At 42.0% G+C, this 22,536-nt stretch overlaps 1 protein-coding gene across 3 annotated transcripts in view; it reads right to left on the bottom strand.

Moving 5' to 3' along the window:
• Nucleotides 1-1,380: 1,380 nt before the first annotated feature.
• Nucleotides 1,381-22,536, bottom strand: part of PSEN1 (presenilin 1) — a 53,977-nt gene continuing 32,821 nt past the window's right edge. For all 3 annotated transcript variants that reach the window (XM_073348535.2, XM_073348536.2, XM_073348534.2), the window contains exons 7-11: nucleotides 18,029-18,127; nucleotides 14,634-14,720; nucleotides 11,484-11,657; nucleotides 6,093-6,211; nucleotides 1,381-5,637 (exon numbers count right to left, since the gene is read on the bottom strand). In XM_073348535.2, coding sequence (XP_073204636.1) covers nucleotides 5,482-5,637; nucleotides 6,093-6,211; nucleotides 11,484-11,657; nucleotides 14,634-14,720; nucleotides 18,029-18,127 — 635 coding nt within the window. In that variant the 3' untranslated portion in view covers nucleotides 1,381-5,481. The remainder of the gene's footprint in view (nucleotides 5,638-6,092; nucleotides 6,212-11,483; nucleotides 11,658-14,633; nucleotides 14,721-18,028; nucleotides 18,128-22,536) is intronic.

Here is a 22,536-nt window from a genome sequence, read left to right as displayed (position 1 = left end):
TCAGCAAAACAATAATTCTTAGAAAGACCCCACAACCTGAATTAAGTCCAAAGTCTTCATTCTACAGAAGGTGCTGCCTCTTTGAGCACATATATGTAACCTTGAACGATCCCAAGATATCAGACCTTAAAATTGGGACACCATTTAAAACATCCCTGAAATGTTATTAGCTAGAATTTCTCCCTCCCAGGACTTATGTGGTTGGATTCATGGTGACTATACCAGACTTTATAGGCAGAAGCATACAAAAATAGTACAAGTAGTTTGTTTTTTAAAATGGAACATTTCTTATATGTTAAACAGAATGGAAAATTTCTTACCAATACTTTCCTTTCTGCAGCCCAGTATCTCCTACAATTCTGGACATCTGAGAAATAGCAAGCCATGAATAGATGTGGGGAGGGTTATGAAACCAAAGTTCTGTAGGAAAGAAGTACCCCTTATTTTGGTGAGCTTGCTCAAAAGTTGGTATTTATTTCTGGGCCACCACCTGCAGCATCTTTAGGCCAAAGGAGGCCTCAGCAGAAGATCCACCTCATAGTGCTTGGTTAATGAAGGTGTGGCTGCTGTGAGAACTCCAGTGAAACCCATGCAAACAATTTACAGACCAAAATTATGTACTGAATCATTCTTGAACAGCTATATTTGAGAAAGTCTTAAGCTGCTTGTGGACAATTCAACAACAATACAGCTAAATTCATCACAAATTATTTGCTAAGGTGTGTTCATAATTTGATTTACATTTTCTATTTTAACAGAGACAGGACAAATCTCAGTAAAGGAAACCTCAGTTTTCACACAACAGTGGTAAAATTTACCTACATTTGCATCACTCAATAGGAATAAAACTGAAATGTTACTGTTTGAGGAGTGTAAGGCTTTTCCCTCACTCTTACAGCTGTGAAATCAGTATTCAGTGTTGTACATTTAGATGGTTTATGAAGTGATTTCTTCCCGAGTGACCTACATAAATATTGCCTGACTACGATTATTTTTGCTGCATAAAACACCCTGAATTTCAACAATTTTATATAGCTTATTTCACGCCTTAATTATGTCTCATGTGGGTTCCTATAATTGGTTTTGACAGATTCTCTAAATTAAAATGAAAGGATGCTTTAAAAATGTGTTTTTATGGGAATCTAGTTTGAAGAAATTATTCCTTTGGGAAATAAGAGGGTTTTAAACATCTCTTTAAAACAAGATTCTTGTTCTTTAAATACTGAAGCTAAAATCTGCAGTGTTTAGGCATCCAACACAAGTTTAATGTTTAATATAATCATATTGAAACCACGACAATCAGCAAAGTTAGGATCCATGCATTCTTTATTTTAATGATTAGACAAAGGAAAATTTGCAATAATCTATCAAAACTGTATCTTATCAAGAACTGGAAAGGTGTTTAAAAAACTTATTCACATTCAATTCAGATTATGTACAAACCAGTGTCTGTAAAAAAGAAAACAGCAAATGCTTGAGTGTAAAATAATCCAATTCTAGTTCATATTCCAGCATTCCCAATGACCAAACTTATGCTGTAAAACAAGATACTACCGTAGTGCAGACATGTTCCACAGTCTTCATTATACTGGTCTCAACAGCATAGCTGTCAAAAACAGTTTCCCCACCCCCTTTTATTTATTTATTTAAAGTTTTTTTGAGAAGTTTCCTAACACTTCTTCATCCCTCCTGAAATTCCACTCAGATGTAGTCCAGGATAATTCTTCCTCACTGTGGCAATGGCAGAACGAGTTGCCATGTACAGTACCAGAGTCCAAACAACAAACGCACGGTCTGCTTTTCACTCCAAGGAGGTTAGCCATTTTCAGCAGAGTTCAGCCCTTGAGTATTTGGCTTAAAATCAGGATTTGCTCCCAGGACAGTTTGAACATGGTGCTCTACACAAGCACATAGACCTCCAGACTCACCCTACACTGACTGCATCTGAATGCAGATACATCACAGTCAGAAGGAGCTTCCAGTTATTTATAGTAGCAGCATTCAGTATAGCCATGAAAATAATTCCCCCATTTACAAATATCTGTTATAACCATCTGCTCCGGACTAAATCTGAAAATAAAAGCAATGAGGAAGAAAACATATGGTATAAATCCAAGCAGACATTTTTAAGCACTCCTACAACGCAATGACGTTTTGGTTTAAGATATTTTGCAGATGAGTAGCCATTAAAAGAGAATAATCACTTATGAAAATTTGAAAAGTAGGGAAACTATCAGAGATGACAGAATTTAGTCTTGAAACCACAACACTTACTGGTTAATCAAATGTGATAGACATGTTTGGAACACAGAGGAGAAAGATCCACAGCTACTGGGATAACACAATAAAAGCTAAGAGCTTCTGCAGACTAAGGTGTTGTCAACAGTGTTCTAATTTAGGAATCAATAACCCCCTCAAAGAGCTATAAAATATACCAGAAATCTCTGGATTATACAAAGTAGACCAGATTGAAATAATCCAACAACAAATTAGATTTGTATTTTTATGGAAGGCTAGAAGAGAAATTATGACAGGACTTAACTTCATACTTGTGCATTAAACTCCCAAATGCCAAGAAATGCAGAATGAACACTATTCTTAATTAACCCTTCTAGACCAAGTACTGAAGTGGTCTAGCATCACAAGATCGTATTCAGCACGTGTGCTACCGTACTTCAGTGTAAAAGGGCAAATCAAGGAAAGAGTTTCAATCTTACTTTTGTATCTCCAGGCTTTAGCAAGTGTACTCAAGGCTTAATGTTATTATATTGGTGTATAATCTCCACCACAACCTTCTGTAACATAGCTAGAAGTTAAAACTCCAGGATGGCAGAATTTTAGGCAGTGGAAGACTGGAAATTTAAATGTTTTGAAGATTCTGAGTTGTTCTTTAAGGGCCAGATTCAACACTCACTGAAGTAAATGGAAAGGTTCCCATTTACTTCAAACAGGCATTAGATTGGGCCTGAAGGGAGTCAGAGTTCCAGCAGTGACTATTTCAAACTCTGCATTTTACTAATAACTCTGTTAACTGAGACTTGGCTCAGATGTACAAATTGATGACAGTGATACCAACTTTTGGCAATCCTTTTCTATATAAACGACAAGCAATAGTTAGAATGCCCAACCAAAAAAAAACAGCTGAATTTCTCAGAGATTAATGCTGATGAAAGGAGCAAGTAACACCAGTAAAGAACACTCAAACTGCAGAAAACTTTGTATTAAAAATCCCATTTAAATGAAGTTCCACTCAAGTAATATCTGGGACAGTGAACTAGTCCTTACAATTACACAGGCAGTTCTGAGCTAGACAGCCAGAATGAGGTACCGAGATGTGGTTACTTTATTAATGCTATCCATAATGAATTCAACAGGCAAATGCAGCCACTACCTAGAATGCAAATACTTTCAGATTAGAAGAGTGTGCGCACCTTATTTGATGTAACTGCCCTGATTTGCAGATGCCAACATTCTGTGGCTAGTAGAGGTCACACTGAGCAATATACAGAAGTTCCCAGGACATTAAAGATGAGGCAGTTAAAGAAAGCAAAGCGTTCTTGGTATGCAACACAAATGCAAACACCTCACCATATTACCTAGTACTCAAACAGCAACTTGAGAATGTGCATGAAGTCTCAGTCCTACTACTACTCCATGTTTCTGAAGTTGAGCTCTTTCTGGAAGGGAAAAAGTTTGCTTCAGAGGCTCTGTTTATACTGGTTTTGTCCATTAGGTGTTTAGAAAGGACTCCAATATTAAGCTTATGTAAGCTGCAATGCCATCAACAGTCAGACCTTTCCATTCACCCTATGCTTGATTGAGGTCAGCTGCACCAAAACCAGGCTCTTTGCTTGCACAAAAAGTTTTTCTCCAATCTCATCCTCCCAAAAATGTCCTATTCTAAAAAAACGTTCACCAAACACCAAATCATGTTAGTTTTAAATAAACAACAACAAAACAAATTAAGGTGGGGTTATTAAGTTTAGTTTCAATTTTTCACTTTGTATAAAGGCAAACAACCCATGGGCCTCCTTTCAGCTCTTCTGGGACTCTCTTCTCCCTCAAGCTTCTCCAGGTTTTGCCAATCTCCTATTCCATCACGCCTCATTATAACTGGGAAAAAAGGCCATACTTTTTATTCCCAGGCAACACTAAGTGATGGCTCACTTGACTAATGAATATTCATTTATTAATACATTATATAAAATAAAATCACTCAGTGTTAGGTGTTAGCCTGAAATAAGCTTGAGCGGCTGATCCTAAAGCTTAACATGTAACAGAGAAGTCAACTGAATGTTACTTAGGAAAAACATTGCCCTTCATTTTAATTTGCTGTAATCCAGAGCCTTTCAACTATATGTTTTTGGAGAGAAAGGTTTGAAGGAAACAGCGGAATGCTACTAAAAATAACCCTCCATTTCTCTACACCTGACAACAGAAGGTTAAAATCCTGGAATGCTTTGGACGGAGATGCTGCTGCAAATGTCTGCCTATTTCATATGCCCAAAGATCCAGTGACGGAGAACGGGAATTTAGAGCAATGCAGTCCAGTGTGGCAAATGGCCATCTAAAGGCAGAGTTTGAATTGATGTTATTCTAGCAAAGATTAGCGAGACGACAAAAATAAATCCAGAAATTGTCATGTAATTTTAGTAAAGAAAATTTTAGAGTATTAGTCCTCCAACTTTTTACAAGGATCCATGTTAGGACCTCACGATTGACTTGTTCCAAACTATTCAGTCCAATCCTTGGTAGCTACATAAGAAATTGGCGGCAGCAGTACAGGATGCACGCTCTATGCTTGAGAATGCAAAGCGTTAGTAAATTTGAGTACAGGCTCTTGTTCCAGTGTGAAAATAAGCTTTTAGATTTATCAAAACCAAGTAAACTTAGGCACAGAGGCTATTAAGGGGTGGAACTCTCTTTAGGAGAGACTATTCTTTCTCCTTCGGTCCCATTGCTGCAATATCTGGCCCTTTCCTACTGACCCAAAGTGGGGTCAGGACTCAACTGGTGAAAAACATTGCTTTAAAGGTTTATTTTGGATTGACTCTCTTCAAATGTTTACATGTCAAATCAAACAACTTTGCTAACTTCTTTTGTTTAATTTCATGGCAGTCCTGAGTGCCTTCAGCGTTGGGAAAATATCAACCTGTACCCAGGGCTCACGTTGCTGGTAGAAGCATTAGCAACTTTTACACAGGTGGTCCTTATTACATGTTTACAATTCAGAAATTGCTTTTGACTTAATGGCATCCAAGTTAGTCCATCAATTGAGAAAAAACCCTTTTTACACAGAAGAATCATATGCTACCCAGTGCAGTAGCTCAGGAAAACATGGGAGGAAGTTGCAATGATTCAGGCCAGAAATCTTGAGCATTGAACTTCACTGTCATGTGAGGACCAAGTAAAAAATCCCTTTTTCCTCCCAGATTTTCTAGAGTCAATATAAACGTCCGTAGAATATCAACTTCAAGTGCGCTAGATATAAAACTGATGGAATGCTAGCTGGTCCATAAAGGGCTGCACCAAGTTATCTGTGGCAAAGTAGAAAACGAGCCCAAAGGTTATGGAGATTGGAAGAGCTGGTAAAGCCTTCTTAAAGATGGCAAGAAGCAGTAGAGTAAGGCACAGACCCTGGAAAGAAGGACAAGGAGACGTTACATGGTAAAACTCATGACAGCAAAAATATGTATTACAGAACACATCAAGATGAACGGCTCACAAAAGGGTTGGTAAATTACATTTTTTGCTTTTCCACACTGAGTGCTATTAATGTCAGGATTAACACTTACTACGCAAAGTAACTCACTAATGAGCCCACTCAGTAAAGCGCTGAAGCATATATTTAAAATCCCACTGAAATCAATAGGACATAAACATGAACTTAAGTGCTGTGCTGAATTGAAGCTTAAGTGACTGATCCTGCTCCAACTGAAATCCACAGCAAAACTTGCAGTTTAAGTCCATGATGGTAAGATCAGGCACTGAATAACCAATATGCAAAATCCCAAAGGAAAATATACAACAGCAGCCCCCTTGGCCACTGAAGAATGCACTGAAATATCACCACCACATTACATTATACTCACAATTAGTATAGCTACAAAACAGGCTAAAGTTGTGTTCCAGTCTCCACTTGCTGTAGCTGAGGCCTTGCCAACCAGAACACTGTAGAAAATGAAATCTCCTAAACCAAGCTTTACTCCCCCTGCAATGGTAAAAATATGGAAGCGTTACATAAAGACCCAAAACAACTCCCACAGCAAATGACTTCCATTGCACGTATCAGACAGAATAATCCAAGGAACCCAAAAGAAATTAGCAGATTCTTCTTGACCCTCCTGCTGCAGAGCTGTTCCAGTCTCCAATACACATGAATATGTCATGTTGCAGTTTGTCAGTACACTTCATTGTATCAAGTTATAAACAGATTAACTGTCACAAATCAAACACAAGAGACATTTTTTTACACATACCCCCTTTTTAGAATTAAGTTAGCAAGGAGTCAAAATGGGACGCTTGGAATCAATGAGAAGTAGAATTTTTTCAGAAGCTGTTTTAAAGCATCAAGGGAAGAAGCACTTATCTGCATGACTCTCTCTTCCAGATAAACACGGACATCAGAAAATGGAATTTAAAAGGGAAAAATGAATAGAATACTCAAACATAAAATGTTCTGGGAAAAAAGGATAGCCAAAACGCAGTTCACAGAGTTCTACGATGTAGCTGATTTCATCTTTCGTACAGAGGTGTGGCTAGGTCCCAACAGAGTACTCCATTTTGACACAAACGGGTCATTTCTAACATTTCTAGAGTAAAAAGGAGGACCTCTGCCCATTTGCTCCACTTTATGCAAATCAGAGGAGGTCTTCAGACTCCTAATAATTGCCAACGTGACTCTGAATTGAGCAAGTTTGGATGTTCCTGTTATATTTGTTATAGATCTAAGCCACTTTCAGTTGTTTCATTTTACAGCAACATTTTGCCAAAAGACTATTGCTATTATCTGGCCTAGTAGGCAGATGAGTCACTTGTCATTTTGGAGTTTCCACTTACATACCTTCCAGCTTACATATTACCAACACCCAGCAAAACATTCCAGTGACCTCTTGTGTCTTCTACAAATCCTTATTCTGATAGCTCTGAAAGGCTCTTTGTGTAATTATGATGCATCTTTCAGATTAAATGGATGTTTGTGGTTCTGCAGTACGTGGACCCTTCAAAAGTGCATGAGCCAATGTGCTCGTTTTTATGGTAATTACCACCTTGGCAGGGACTTTAGTAGCATAATATCCAATTAACAGCATTTCTGTAAAACAGAAGTAAAGAAGATTTCCTGTATATTTGTTCCACTACATAAGGCTCAGACAGCGCCATAGCTTTTTCAAAGCCTCTAAGTCAAGGCTGTCAAACACCCGGATGGTGGGCAAGATCCAGCCCCTTGGATACTCTCATCTAGCCCACAGCTCCCTTTCTCACAACAGTGCAATCCAGCTCTAGGCTCGTTCTGCAGGAACCAAGGGAGAGCTGGTGATTGAGTGGGCACCTGCTGAAGAGGAAGAGCTGAGGAGTGGGCTTATGCCTGATTGGCCACATGCAAGGAAGCCCCAGCCCCTTCCACCTCTCCTCTGCATTCCTCCTCCTGCTATGGCAGCTGCCTCTGCATCTTCTGCCACCAGGACTGAGGCCCGTTGCTTCTGAACTTCCCTTGCCCCTCAAATTGTTTCTGTTCATCCTGGCCTAGTGGGAAGGGCCCCAGAGCTCTGCTACCCCAGATGAGGCACAGAAATCTAGGACTCCTCTTCTCCACAGCAGCTCCTCTCTCCTTCTCTCTTCTCCCTGTCTTTGTCCCCTTCTTCCCTTGCCCTCTCCTCATCTTTCCGTCAGGGTTGCTGATAACCCCATCAAGCCCTGCAGCACCAGGTTTATGGGAGTGGGTCCTCCTCTTCCCACCATGTTTTTCTTGCCACTGCTGCCTCCACCAACCAACCCAGCCGTCTGTTACTTTTCAGACAAGGGGAAAGGAAGAATTAACGTAGCTAAACAGATGCACTCTAGTCAGAGGAGGCTGGAAAACATGCTCCTTAGCGGTGAGGTTTGTTTCTCTGGCCCACAAACCCCAAGTCAAAGTACACTTTGGCCCTCACCTCAGACTTAGTTTGACCCTCCTACTCTAAGTTATAATTATTGGGTTTTTCTAGAGAGGTCCTCAACAGTTCCCTTCTGAACTCAAAGGAGTCCCCATATCTTAACCATTCCCCACATTTATTTTTCAGCCTAGGTCTACACTGAAAAATTAGATCAACCTAGCTACATCGCTCAGGGCTGTGAAAAATTTTGCACACTGTGTGAAGTAGACAGGTTGACCTAACTCCCCCGTGTAGACGCAGCTGGGTCGACAGAACAATTCTTCCGTCAACCTATCTGCTGCCTGGATGGATTATCTACATCGAAGGAAAAACCCCTTCCATAAAGGTAGGAAGGGTCTACACTAGAGCGGCACAGCTGCAGCGCCATAGCTGTGCTGCTGTAGTGTAGACATACTTCATTCGTATGAGGCTATGACCATTAGCTGGATGAAACGCTCTGCATCCCATCTGATCTTTGATTTGCAAGGTGGTTCCCCGTTTTGCAGGGACTCAGCATGGTTGCCCCTGAGCCTCTGCGAGCACAGGAGCGGGATGTGACTGTACATCCCTTCCACTCAGTTCTTGTCCATGTTCACTAGAAATTTCCTGTGAATCTGGGAGGACTGCAGCTCAGGCTGCAACAAGTGTGGGGAGAAAACTCCTAGTCTGCCTTTAGACAGACAGTCCCATGAAGGACAGACTCCAGAAACCCTTTTCTTTACTACCTCTTAAACCTCTACAGTGGTTTCAGCTCTTTCAAACAGAGAGAGACAGTCCCAAAACCACAGGGTTTGTAGTAAATCAAGATTACTGGCGAGGCGAGGCGAGGCGAGGGGAGGGGAGGGGAGGGGAAAAGAGATCGATTAAAACAAAAGAAACAGTCTGCATAAAATAGCTAGTCTTCAACCAGGCAAAAGCCAACTTAGGTCACTACTGGAAATCAGAAGCACCTTACACTTCTCATCTCCCTGGAGTCCCTCAGTACCACCGCTCAGGTTACTCTGATCTGTTCACTGTGATCTCCCCTAAGACTTAACCATTATGTGTTTCCTAAATTCATTCAGGATCATGTTCACTGCTTTGGACCAATTCTTTTGGTTCTTGTTTATCCTGTAAGAACTTTTACAGTTTGGAGCCTTTTGAACATGTACACACACAATAGTCTCCCAGCCCCACTCCAACGTCTCATTTACAAAGATAGTTTCCCATACTCCTAAAGGCCATGCTTTCACATGCTGATTGTCTTGACTGGAGATGCCAATCTAAACCTAACTCAATCTGTCTTTAAAGAGACAGGTTGTATTGTTTTATAAGTCACACTTCACTTTATTGTACTCTATCAGCTATGAAGCACTTTCAAATTAACACTGATCTGTCACAGAAGATACCAAGCTAGAGGCCAAGTGAAGCACTGCATGGCAGCACGTTCCAATCTGACTAGATTACCAGGCTCCAAGAATATTAACAACTTTTTTTTTTTAACTCCTGGTGGAAAGGTTCATTGTTAAAACTAAAAAGTCATTTTGGAAACAACTTCCGAATATCTAAAACATCTAGAATTTCAGCTACTATTCAAAATTTAATTTCTCATCATATTGAGGTCTAATTTAATGGAAAAGGAAGTATTTGAAAACTAAAAGAATTATGCAGAGTTAGGACTAGCAGTTGTCCTGATCTCAGTTCTAAAGGGCTTTCAAGAGACAGCTGTAGAAGGAAATTAATGCCTTACCGTTACTTATCACTGACTACAGTGATTAATAATCCAAGCTCCAGAGACACATGCTAAACTTTAAGGGAAAAATTCAGTAGGAACCTTACTGCATGGATCCAGTACAGAATTTGTTTACTTACCTTTATTAGCAAAGTGACATTAAAAAAAAAATACTTACAACATCCCAACTTACTCTTAAAAAACACGAAACTAGTGGGTTGCAGTAACAGACTGTATCACTGCTTGCTCTGCACAGTGATCACTGCATGCTAAAACAATTCTCTCTCAAGTCAAGTTGTGTTGAACAGTAACTTGATGAAAAGGGGAGTGTTGAGAATGCTGTCTTACCATGCTGAGATATTAAACATTTAAATACTGTTGCAGTGTATTAAACGCTCAGTGATCAGTGCAATGGCTACAAAGCTACTGCCACACAACGTGAATTTCCCAACATACTTCTAACAAGTTATTGCTGGCTGACAAGTATGACCAGCAGTACTGTAAATATGCTACTAGAACTACTGATTGGAGAAATAGAGGGAGAAAGACACACATCTTGGAACAATTTGTTATTTTCTTCATTTAAAATACCCACATGGGCAGGGAGAAAAAGTGCCTACAGCTGGGACAGGAGTCTAACACTTACTTTAAATAACAATCCATTCAGAAAACTATAACTGTCTACCAACACAGCCAGTCTACACATAAAAGAATTAGGTCAGTTGTTAAAAGACTAAAAATACACTCCACCCCACTCCCAAGATTCCTGTGCCCCTAAGTGTCCTTCCCAAAAGCTCTAGCAAAGAAAGAGGCTTTGCAGTTCACTCTGAAGGTCAACAGAGATTTGGGTTATTTTGGAGAAATGCAGGCAGTAAACTCCAAAGATGCGGTTATGAAATACACCCTACTAACATCCTACCACTTTCAACAAGTGCCTTCACAACTATGGCAGTAACGCACGGGGGGAGTCTGCCAGACAGGCAGGTCTGAAAATGCTTAGTGCTCTACAGGTCCAACACCACCTTAAATTCCACCTGGAAACGAAAAGCCTGCCTGTGCAGATCCCTGACTCCTGATGTTATGTGCTCACAGCGAGACACTACATTTAACAAGCAGGCTGCTACAGGGGGAAAAAACAAAAACTAAGCAAGCTGCAACATCCTGCATTGAACTTTGGTTTCTAATTAGACTTAACATTTAGTTTTGGGCAGAGTGTACTACGGTATTCTAATCTTGAGGTGACAAAAGACATGGATCGCCGTTGCAAGGTCTGTATCCAAATGGATGACCATCTCTGACCATCAGCAGATTGAAAAAAGCCATTGAGGTCATTACTGTTATATGACAGTTTAAGCAGATAGGGAGCTAACACAGTTGATCAATAGCAAAATAAGAACAATTATCTCAATATCCCCCCTCTGCAGCATCTCAAACGAAAACGAACAAAGACACCTAAATGGAGCTCCATCCAGTCCTGTGAAGGTCATCAGGTGGATCAACATGTCCTCATCATTAGGGACTTTTCAGCCCGTCCTTGCAATACAGTGTACTATGTAAGTAACATATGAATGAATAGACACATTATCTTTAGCTGACTGAAAACCAAATGTACATTTATTCAGTCTTGGAACAATACTTACTCTCTTCTGGGTCCTCGCTGGCTTGGGAGTTACTAGGGAGAGCCTGAACAGCAGCCCGGGATTCAGGAGTTGATTCAAGTGGCCCTATTCGGGTATCCCTTTGTTGCTCCCATTCCGGATTGAAACCTCCGTCATCCATGTCAGCATCTTCATTCTGAGTCTGGTTCGGTGCGGCTCAAGGGAAGAAAACAATAGTATAAAACCTATTTCAAAAGTGTTTCTCATACAAAGACACTCCTGTTAATACAGTCAGACACATGGGGTAACTGTCCTCCTCTAGTCGGCACTGGTGAGACCTCAGCTGAAGTACTGTGTCCAAGGTTAGGTGCCACACTTTAGGAAAGATATGGACAAATTGGAGAGAGTCCAGAGGAAAGCAACAAAAATGATGATGAAAAAATGATGAAAGAATGGCCATAGTGGGGCAGACCAGTATCCTGTCTTCTAACAGTGGCTGATGCCAGATGTGTTAGAGGAAATGAACAGAACAGGGCAATTTATCAAGTAATCCAGTTCCATCTTCTGGTGGTCAGAGGTTTAGGGACACCCAGAGCACGGGGTTGCATCCCTGACAATCTTGGCTAACAGCCATTGACGGATTTATTCTCCGTGAATTTGCCTAATTCTTTACTAAGCCCAGTTCTACTTTTGGCCTTCATAACATCCCCTAGCAACAAGTTCCTATGTTGTGTGAAGAACACTTCCTTATGTTAGTTTTAAAACTGCTGCCTATTAATTTCATTGGGTGACCCCGGGGTCTTATGCTACGTGAAGGAATAAATAACACTGTCATTCATTTTCTCCACACCAGTTAAAATTTTACAGACCTCTATCATATCCCCGCTTAGTTATCCCTTTTCTGAACTAAAAAGTTCCAGTTTTTTTAATCTCTCCTCAGATGGAAACTAATAATTTTTGCTGCCTTTCTCTGTACGTTTTCCAATGTAATATATCTTTTTTAAGATGGAGTGACGTGAATGGCAGGCAGTATTCAACGTGTGGGCATACCATGGATTTATATAGTGACACTAAGATATTTTCTGTCTTATCTATCCCTTTTCTAATGGTTCCAAACATTTTGTTTGCTTTTTTGACTGCTGCTTCACATTGAACTGATGTTTTTAGAGAACTATCTACAATGACTCCAAGATTTCTTTCTTGAGTGGTAACAGCTGACTTAGACTCAGTCATTTTATATGTATAGTTGGTATTGTGTTTTCCAGTGTGTATTACTCTGCACTTATCAACAGTGAATTTCATCTGCCATTTTTGTTGCCCAGTCACCCAGTTTTGTGCAATCCCTTTGTAACTCTTCTCAGTCAGCTTTGGACTTAACTATTCTGAGTAAGTTTGTATCATCTGCAAATGTTGCCACCTCACTGTTTACCCCTTTTCCAGATCATTTATGAGTATGTTGAAAAGAACTGGTTGCAGTTCAGATCCTTGGGGGCAGTCCGCTATTTACTGTGAAAACTGATAATTTATTCCTACTCTTTGTTTCCTATCTTTTAACCAGTTACAGTGAGATTGTTGATGCAATATGAGGTTACAGCAAAATGTCATCCCATTATATCATGATCTGACATGACAACATGAGGACATTTTGTCAGCAGAATGTCTTTGACTCTCTCCAGTGAGACAACAGCTCTATACCACATGCTCACTGGATGGGAGCCCTTAGAAAAGGGAAGAAAGCAGAACCACTCAGTGTTGTACAGAAATCTGTGAATGGACTATCAGGAAACCTGATCAAATCCTGCCCTTTCAATGTGGCCTTATTCTTTAAGCTCTCATTTTATAAACTTTGCCTTTCCCTGCACATGGATGTTGCCTTACCACAACTGTCCTCTGCACTGAACTGAGCTCAGTCAGTACAGGAACTCCTCACTTAACATTGTAGTTATGGTCCTGAAAAATGCAACTTTAAGCGAAACGATGTTAAGCGAATCCAATTTCCCCATAAGATAATGTAAATGAGGAGGTTAGATTCCAGGGAAATTTTTTTCACCAGACAGAAGACTGTATACTTTTTACATATATATATACATACATACACACACACACACACACACACACAGAGTATAAGTTTTAAACAATTTAATACTGGTACACAGTGATGATGATTATGAAGTTTGGTTGAGGTGGAGGAGTCAGAGGGTGGGATATTTCCCAGGGAATGCCTTAGTGTTAAATGATGAACTAGCAATTGGCTGAGCCCTCAAGGGTTAACTCTCACACTCTACAAGGCAGCAGGAAAGGAGGGAGGGCAGTCAGAGAGAGACAGAGACACACACCCTGTGTGTGTTTGAGAGACAGAGATGTGCATTTCCCCTTTAATTATGAAGAGTGGGGTCAGAAGTACACTGCCTTGTTAATTAGATCAGGAAGCTGAGAGGGACCACAGCTGCTGCTGCCTAAGGCAGCAGCTCCCTCATCCCTGTGTCCCCCCCTGCTCTATGGAAGATGGGGTAAGCAGGGTGCAGGAGCTGGGGGGGAGAGGGACACCTTGACATTAGCCTCCCTCTTCCCCCCCCCCCCCCCACGGCAAGCAGGAGTCTCAGGGAGCAGCTCCAAGACAGGGGGCAGAAGCAGCACATGGCAGTGGGGGGAGGGACAGCTGAACTACCGGCAATTGACAGCCTGCTGAGCAGCTGCTGCACAGGGAATTTAAGGGAGCAGGGAGCTGATAGGGGTCTGCCGATCCACCCTGGTTCCAAGCCCCCACCAGCTAGCTGCAACGGGCTGCTCTCCCTGCAAGCAGTGGACAAAGCAGGCGGCTGCCAAACGGCATTATAATGGAGCATTGCACAGCTTTAAACGAGCAGGTTCCCTAATTGATCAGCAAGGTAAACATGTTAACCGGGACAACTTTAAGTGAAGAGTTCCTGTACTTGTTGAGACAAGTCTCTTAAAAAGAAACCAAGAGTTCCATAATAATGAATAGCTGCAAGAATATTAATTGCATATTAACTGAACATCATTTGCAGTCAAGACAGATTATTTCTAGTGGGGCTTTCACTCTTAGGGAGTGGAGAACCATTTGTTGCCCGGTCTGTGCAAAAAGTGTGTTTAAAAAGCTCCATCTGAAAGCAGGGACAGTTCTCTGTGAAGATGTTCTATAGTAAGAAAACATGCAAAAGAAATCCTCACCTTGTTTATCGTAAGTGGAGCTTTTGGAAGCTTTCCGTTGGGCTTCCGGGTCTTCCTCAGCCATGTTCACTAGCCATATCATCGTTGCTATTGAAGAAAACACGCTGGTCAACATGCGCCAGCAGACAAACTCTGGTCTCAGCATTGGGCTATCGTTTCTCTACCACCTTTTTTGCTGCAACTATCTTCTGTCACAGGCAGTTTTACTTCCTTTTAAACTACTTAAAAGCATACTAACAGATGGGATTAAGTCAGTTTCAGCTACAACACATCTTCTAGATCTGACTGGATACAGACTGGTCATAATAAATGTTATAAAAATGGTAAGTTGCAGCTGCCTTAGAGATACAGTTTCCTTTTAAGAGTACACATTGAAAAACTGAACTGAACTGATGATTCTCCTCCTACTCTCCTTTACAGAAGCAACCAGATTTTCATTTGGAAGTAGAATGACTGGTATTGAAGTAGCACCAGTTTACACAGGCAGTGCTGGTAACTGAATCTATAGAAGTTATTTTTCTTTTTAAAAGGCTTGTCACTTCTCCTGTTCTTTTACAATTCAACTGTATTCAATTTAAGTTGTTTATTTTAAGTTCAAGTTTGTTGTTTCCCAGCCCTAACTTCCACTTCTTGGCATACAGAAGGGCTGAGCCAGCTATTGGCGGATATTACTAGTACAAACAGAACTAAGATGCATCCGATGACGTGAGCTGTAGCTCACGAAAGCTTATGCTCAAATAAATTGGTTAGTCTCTAAGGTGCCACAAGTACTCCTTTTCTTTTTGCGACTACAGACTAACACAGCTGCTACTCTGAGAACTAAGATTGACAGATAAGTCAACCCTCACTCCACCCAACTCTCTCCCCCCACCACACTTCTCTCCTAAGCAGCCAAATGGAGTCTACAACATAAGACATTTCTACTGTGCTTGACATTTTAATATGTTTTCTGAATCAACATGATATTTGCTAGGTTTTCAGGACATCATAGTATCTCAAAGCTAGTATGTATGGAAAATGTCAGTGGTGGATACCCTAACAAATCAGATCTCCAAGTAACAATTGTCTGATGAGTTGGACATCACCACATACACCCACCCTTCTATATCTGAGATGGCAATACCTAGGTAATAAACTGCATTTATCATGCACTTCTGGCCAGCTTTTAAAACACTGATCTTTAATGTTGATTTTTTTTATTTTGGATAAAAACATGGCAATTCCTCTTAAACAACTAGAGTCTTTCATTCAATGTCAAAGTATTTTGGATTTTTTATAGCTTGCTTTCTATAGAGCCTTTCAGATGATCTCAAACAGTTCCCCCCCCCCCCCCCCCGGCCACAAAACAAGCCTCACAACACCCCTGCGAGATAGGTATTGGCCCCATTTTATACAACACAACTGAGGCAGGGGGATGACCAGATAGCGAGTTAATGTCAGAGCTAGGAAAAAGACAACTCCTGACTCCCTGTCATCCCACAAGACCACAGTCCCTCTCCCAATTGTAAGGTCTTACCCAGTCAGCTTTCTTGTAGTGTTAAAATATGTAAGCGGTTTAACCAGATGTTCTGAATTTATCCAGTCTGAATGAACAGTGCTTAAAAAGCTCTATACACTCCCAGTAGCCAGAAATCAATATGCAAGATAAGCAGGAATCCCCAATAGTGAGCTCCATGGATGATGCCCTGGTGAGAAGACCAGCTGCTGGTAAGGGAGAGGAAGCTGGCATTACCATAGTGGACCTCACTAGGGGGCTCAGGTTTTTTTAATCAGTTTCCAGCTGCTGGGTACCTGATTAGTCTAAAATATGGCTGCTGGAAGGGAGAAATAACTCTCTTCCCACTATCTGAGAGACTCTTAGCTGCTGGAGGTGAAAGTGTGTGTCTGGTACTTTATCTTCACCTGGCATTTTAGTTTCAGTTCTCCTCCTCTTTCATCCCAGAGTTTTCCTGAGCAGCAGCAAAGTAAAATTGGTTGATTCTTGACAATTTCATGGTTGCTCCCAGGATTACCAACAGCAGCAGTGAAACTGATCAGATTTGTGCTAGTTTTACATTGCTGCTGCTTACTAGAGCTGGGCAAATAACTGATTTTTTTTTGGTTCTACTTGAGCCAAATCTAAAAATTTGGAAAAAACGTTGGTGAATTTCAACCCAAAAAGGTCTTGTTTCCAGGCATTTTTAAAGGCCAGATTCACAAAACTGCCAGAGGTAGTTGTGGTCCTTACCTTATAACTTTTAGCTCAATGGTTAAGACATTCACCCAGTATGGGGGGGACCTGGGCTCAATTCCTCCATTTGCCTGATATGGAGCCAGGACTTGAACTTGTGTCTTCCCCAACTCTGAGGAGAGTGCCTGGACTATAGAACATCCTGAGACAGGTCTCTCTCCTATTGAAGCTATCCCACTTTGTATAAAATACTTGAATAGTTATTGGAACATAGAGAGAAAGTAAGAACCACTCTATAGCTCAGTGGTTAGGGCACTCACCTGGGACGTGGGAAACCCAAGTTCAAATCTTTGCTCCAATGCATAATTATGTATACAAGGTAGAACAATTTCAACAGGAGAGACTGAGAAAGATCATAACACAATATCCCAGAATACACCAAAATATAGCCTAGTGATTAGATGGGGGGATGAGGAGAGACCCAAGTTCAAGTCCCTGCTCCATATCAGCTGGGGGACGGATTGAACTAGGTCTCCCACTTACTGGGTGAGTGCTCTAAGCACTGAACTAAAAGTTACAAGGTGGGCACACCCCACATATACTTTGTGAATATAGCCTAAACATGTTTTTGGGTTAAAACTAGTCTGCAGATTTGTGTCAAAATTGCAAATAATTTCAGGTCGACAAACTATGAGCAATACCAGAAGCAGACACACACAGAGAACACAGAAGCAGTTCACATTTAATAAGGTATTCCTTGCAACCATAAGCTAGAAACATAATTTTTAAAAGTCTGAAGAAAATTGGTTTCCTGCAGGAATACATGGGATAGGATCCCCTCGCTCTGTGGTGAGTAGATTGTTTAAGCCCTGCAAATGGATATATATTTCTAAACAGAACCAAAGCCTACCCTAAGCGTGCTACAGTCACATTCTACGGATGCTGTTTTGGCCAGACCAAGATCCTTTACCATTTTTTACCATTTTAATTTAAAAAGAACAATGTGTGCTGTTTTTATCTTGGAATATCTTATAAAGAACATATTTCAGGTTTCTGAGTAAATAGCAAATTAAGAATTGAGGCCCAAGGAAATGAAATGTGATCTCCAGCTGCACATGCAACAGAACATATTAAAGCAAAGGAAGCCAATGGGATGATTACATCTCCTTTCCTCAAGGTCAGGCAAGAGATTACAAATCTAAAAGCTTTAACGAAATATACTCACAGGAATAAATAAGTGCTGGGAAGAGTGTTTCATTTCTCTCTTGAGCTGTTTCAACCAACATACGAAGAGGACCTTTAGGACATAGGACAGCAACCAGATCTGCAGGGGAGAGCACACAGAAAAGATCCTGTACTACAGTATTACAGACTTGGTTTGTAAAAAGTTTTTATGTGAGAGTGGCTGCAGGGATATGGTAATGGGATACCCTCCAAGATGCTGCCTGGAATATAGACCAGGTTAATGAGTTTGTCCCAGTCCTGTTTTCAGTGATAAGATACAAGTCCAGTGGATGTAGATATTGATGGTAAATAGAGTTGATAGTTTATTATATCTAAATTATGTGGCAGGGACCCACCCCCCGTCAAGCCCTCTCCCCTATTCACTATATCCCTCAATTCTACTGCCACTTTTAATGTCTGGCATACAGCAGCGTCAGTGCATGCCGCACACTTGCTCACTGTAGGAGGTGCAAGAGTGGAAGACTGACTGGTCAGAAGTCTGAGCCTTTGGCATAAACACACATGTTTTCCATGTTTAACTTCTATGATATGCAAGTGCATGGTTCTCTTTGGTTCCTTCATGTTTCCCAGGGTCTGTTGCGTTCCATCCATTTTAGGTACTTACATGATCCCCCCCCCCCATCACTGCAGTAATTGAGTGCTTCTTTAATGTATTTATCCCCACACCACCCCTATGAAGCAGGGCGTTATTATTATTCCTGCTTCACAGACTGAGAATTTATGCACACATGCTGAGTGACATGCCCTTGGTCACACAGAAACTCTGTGGAATTGAACCCAGGGAACTGAGTCCCAAAACAGCGCCATAAACCACTGAGCCATCCCTGCTGGCTCCAGTCATCAGGGCACACAGGGAGAAGAGCCCTACTCCCAAGAACTTTAGGAGTAAAGACACTTATAACTCTGTGGCCAGCTGGACTTAAACCCTGCAGCAGGGCTCCCTGGTTTCTCCAAGAAACTGGAAATTATGGCAAATTCAGATAAACTCAAATATTGGAAATTTTAATAAATTAAATAAGAATGCAAATACAGTGGAGTTGCATCTTACGCGGGGGTTAGGTTCTAAAGTCAGCGTGTAAGGCTAAAATAGTGTATAATCAAAATTACCCTTGAAAATCCCTTAAATCGCCCATAAAGTACAGTATACTGTACATGGTTTTGTGTATACAACCCTGTACAGTAATATGTATAAATGTATAATGTATACAGTAATGCACAATTTATAAGAGTACATATGCAAAATATAATTTTACAGTACTGTATTTTTAATTACAGGGGGGGTAATTACAGGGGGTCACTGGGACTTGATGTCGAGCCAGGTGACAGAGAGCTTGGGTGACGGAGAGCGAGTCATAGACGAAGTGGTTGGCTCTGGTTCAGCTCAAGAAGTTGATTGCATTGACTCATCTGATGCTGGTTGTTTTTCCTTGAAAAAACATGGTGATCGGCAACTGTCGCTGTTTTTTGAGCTGCTCATACATTTCTTGATACAGTCTCAAAGTGTCCGTAATACAACGTGTGATTTTGAGGCTGTGTTCCATAGAGGGATCGTATTCAAACATTAAATCATTCTTCATTGACAGATGCAGCTTCACCAGTAGTCTGCACGTTTTTGAGGTTGAAGAGGTTCCTAAAATTGTTAAGCCAACCTTGGCTGGCTTTGAATTCCTTCTCATCAGAAGGCTGTCCCTCTTCAGCGGGAGGTTTGAACAGCGCGTAGAGGCTAAGAGCCTTTTCTTGCAACATGTTGGCATCGATTGGCACACGTTTACGGTTCATGTCTTCCAGCCATAAGTTTAATGCCTTTTCAGTCTTCACTAAAGTCTTATCATGCACCTGGCTCATCACTTGAGCAGTTATTGGAGCATTTGATGCCATAGCTTGATGAATTTCTCTCTCTAATCTTGATGGCATGGATGCTAGATTCATTGCAGCCATATTTACATGCCACGTTGGAGACTGACATACCGTCTCTCAGTAAGTCCAGCACAGCCAGCTTTTCCTCCAGCGTTGGAACAGATCGCTGTTTCTTCGGTTGAGCACCAGATGAAGTAGTTGGCTTGCGTCTAGGGGCCATGTTGTATGAAAAATACGTATCTTTAAACTCTAGAATCACACTCTGAGAGGCACGCGGGAACTGAGACAGACTGAGGGAACAGCAGATTCACATCTACTATCTCACCCTCACTCTGGGGCATACGCTCATTGAGCGGATGGTGGGCAGAATCGCCCGCACTATTTACAGGTATCTTGTTACGTTTCTTTTTTTTTTTTTTTTGCCGAGCGCATATAGTTGAATTTGCGTAAGTTAAATACGCATATGATGCGACTCACCTGTACACTAATTAACATATCTGGAGCTATTCTGACATTACTTTTGACGAGCTATTACTTTTTCATGCTGTCCCCAAACTGTTGTTTTTCAGCATGCTGTATATTTTTAAACTCAGACCATGTAGTTTCATCACAGAAGCTGGTAGAGGCACGCTTGGGGTTTTGATGACTGGGTAGTAAACAATACAGCATCTGACAATTTTGGCAACCAGGAAGCAGCTGAAGCTTTGTGTACTGGGGAGGGTGTGAATTCCTCTCCCTCCCTTGTAGGCAGGGATGGGTGTAACTTCAAATTTGAAGCAGGATTTCATTCCAAATTCCTCATTCCACACCCTTGCTGCCCCACTGCACTCCATCACAATACCTATGGAATATCCACCTCAGCACTTGGGGATAAGCACTCAGTCTTGAGGTTTCTGCTAAAATTATAATAAACGGACAACTCTGAAACCTAATGATGACATTGTTGATGTTTGGATTGTTAACAGTCCATTGCGCACACATTGTAAAACATCTGGTAGATCAATAAAGAAAGGTGAATCACTTTATGATAACGGGAGTCCTTTGAGATGCATGGTCCCTATGGCTATTCACTGCTCCCACAACCAGAAATTCTTCATTAGCAGTGTCTGTTGGTCCACACCAATGCACTGTGTCTCTTCGCGCTGCAAAGAGAGGGTGTGAGGGGTGGGGCAAACCAACTGCCTCTCCAATTCCGACTCTGCTGTGAATCACGTGAGAATCCAAAGCAGAAGGGAAGGAAGGTGGATTGTGAATACCCATAGGAACCACACATTTCAAAGAACTCCTGTTACTATAATGTAAGTAACTTCCCTTTCTTTGAGTGCTAGTCTCTATGGGTATTCACTATGAGCGACTCCCAAGCAATGCCTATTGAGAAGGCAAGTGCGAGGAAGAGCTTTGCACCATGGGCGGTGCGCAATGGAGGCTGCGGGAGGCTAAGCCTCCCCAAACCTCACGCCACTGGGGGAGGAGGAATGGTGGATTTGGGGCCCCCAGAAAAACTGCCCCACCCCACCACAGCCCTGGGATCAGGGCAGGGGCACAGACCTTTTTTGCTCTCACAGCCACAACAGGGAGAAGGAGGGGGGTGAAGCAGTGAGTGGGGGCAGGGCCTTGCGGGGGGAGAGAAGAGGCAGAGTGGGGGCAGGGCTGCAGGTGGAAGGGGCAGAATGGGGGAAGGGGTCCAGACTCTCAGCCCCAGCCAGAGCCAAGAGCTGTGTGCAGTACCAGCCAAGGCTGAGAGCTTGACTCCAGCTGGGGACGAGCTCTTAGCCCCCATCCTCATAGCTCTGACTGAGCCCCAACCCAACCCACCCCACCCCACCCCCTGGTCAGGGCTGTGGGGGGGTTGAGAGCAGCAAGCGGGGGTGTGGCCTTGGAGGAAAGAGGCAGGGCTGGGGGCGAGCCTCTCCAAGGGGAAGCTTCAACCGCCACCCATGCTTTGCACCACAGTTAGCAAGATTGGAGAAACGAAGGAAGCCTCCTCAGCTGAGGCTTGAATCAGGGAATAGTGCCTGGTAACATGCCAACAGAGCCAATCTGCCAGTCTATAGGTTTCCAAGAGTGGGACTCCTTGAAAGGATGCCACCGAGGCAGCTTGCACTCTGGTAGAGTGAGCCCTGACAGACTGGGAAGGAGGGACTACTGCCCTCTCACAGCAGAGAAAGATTCAGAATGGATTTCCAGCTGTGAGTCCCTGGAAAGACATCGCCTCTCCCTTCATCCTCTCAGATATGGAGACAAATTGTCATGGAGATCTTCTAAAGTGCTTTGTCCTATCCAGACTGCATGCCCCCAGGGCTCCAGCATTCCGTTTCCTGCCTCTATATTCTCTAGGTCTTCAGTTAAAAAGAAAAAAAAAAAAAAAAAGTGAAGTGGAGTGTCCAGTTCAAATGAAAGTCAGATGGAACCTCAAGGATGAATTCGCAGTCCAGTCTGAGGGATACTCTGTCCCTGTGAAAGACAATATAAGGCAAGGGCCCTGAGGGCCCCTAAGCTCAACTACTCTCTTGGCTGAGGTGATGCTGTGAGGATGGCTACCTTCATTGATAAAAGTAAGAGGCAGCACGAAGCCAAGAGTTCAAAGGGCAGTTTCATGAATTGGGAAAGCTGTAGGTTCAGGTTCCAAAA

Source organism: Lepidochelys kempii, chromosome 6, assembly GCF_965140285.1.
Source record: "Lepidochelys kempii isolate rLepKem1 chromosome 6, rLepKem1.hap1, whole genome shotgun sequence".
Classification (NCBI taxonomy): Eukaryota; Metazoa; Chordata; order Testudines; family Cheloniidae; genus Lepidochelys; species Lepidochelys kempii.
Note: the sequence above shows the minus strand (reverse complement) of the source record. Positions and strands in the feature narration are given on the sequence as shown.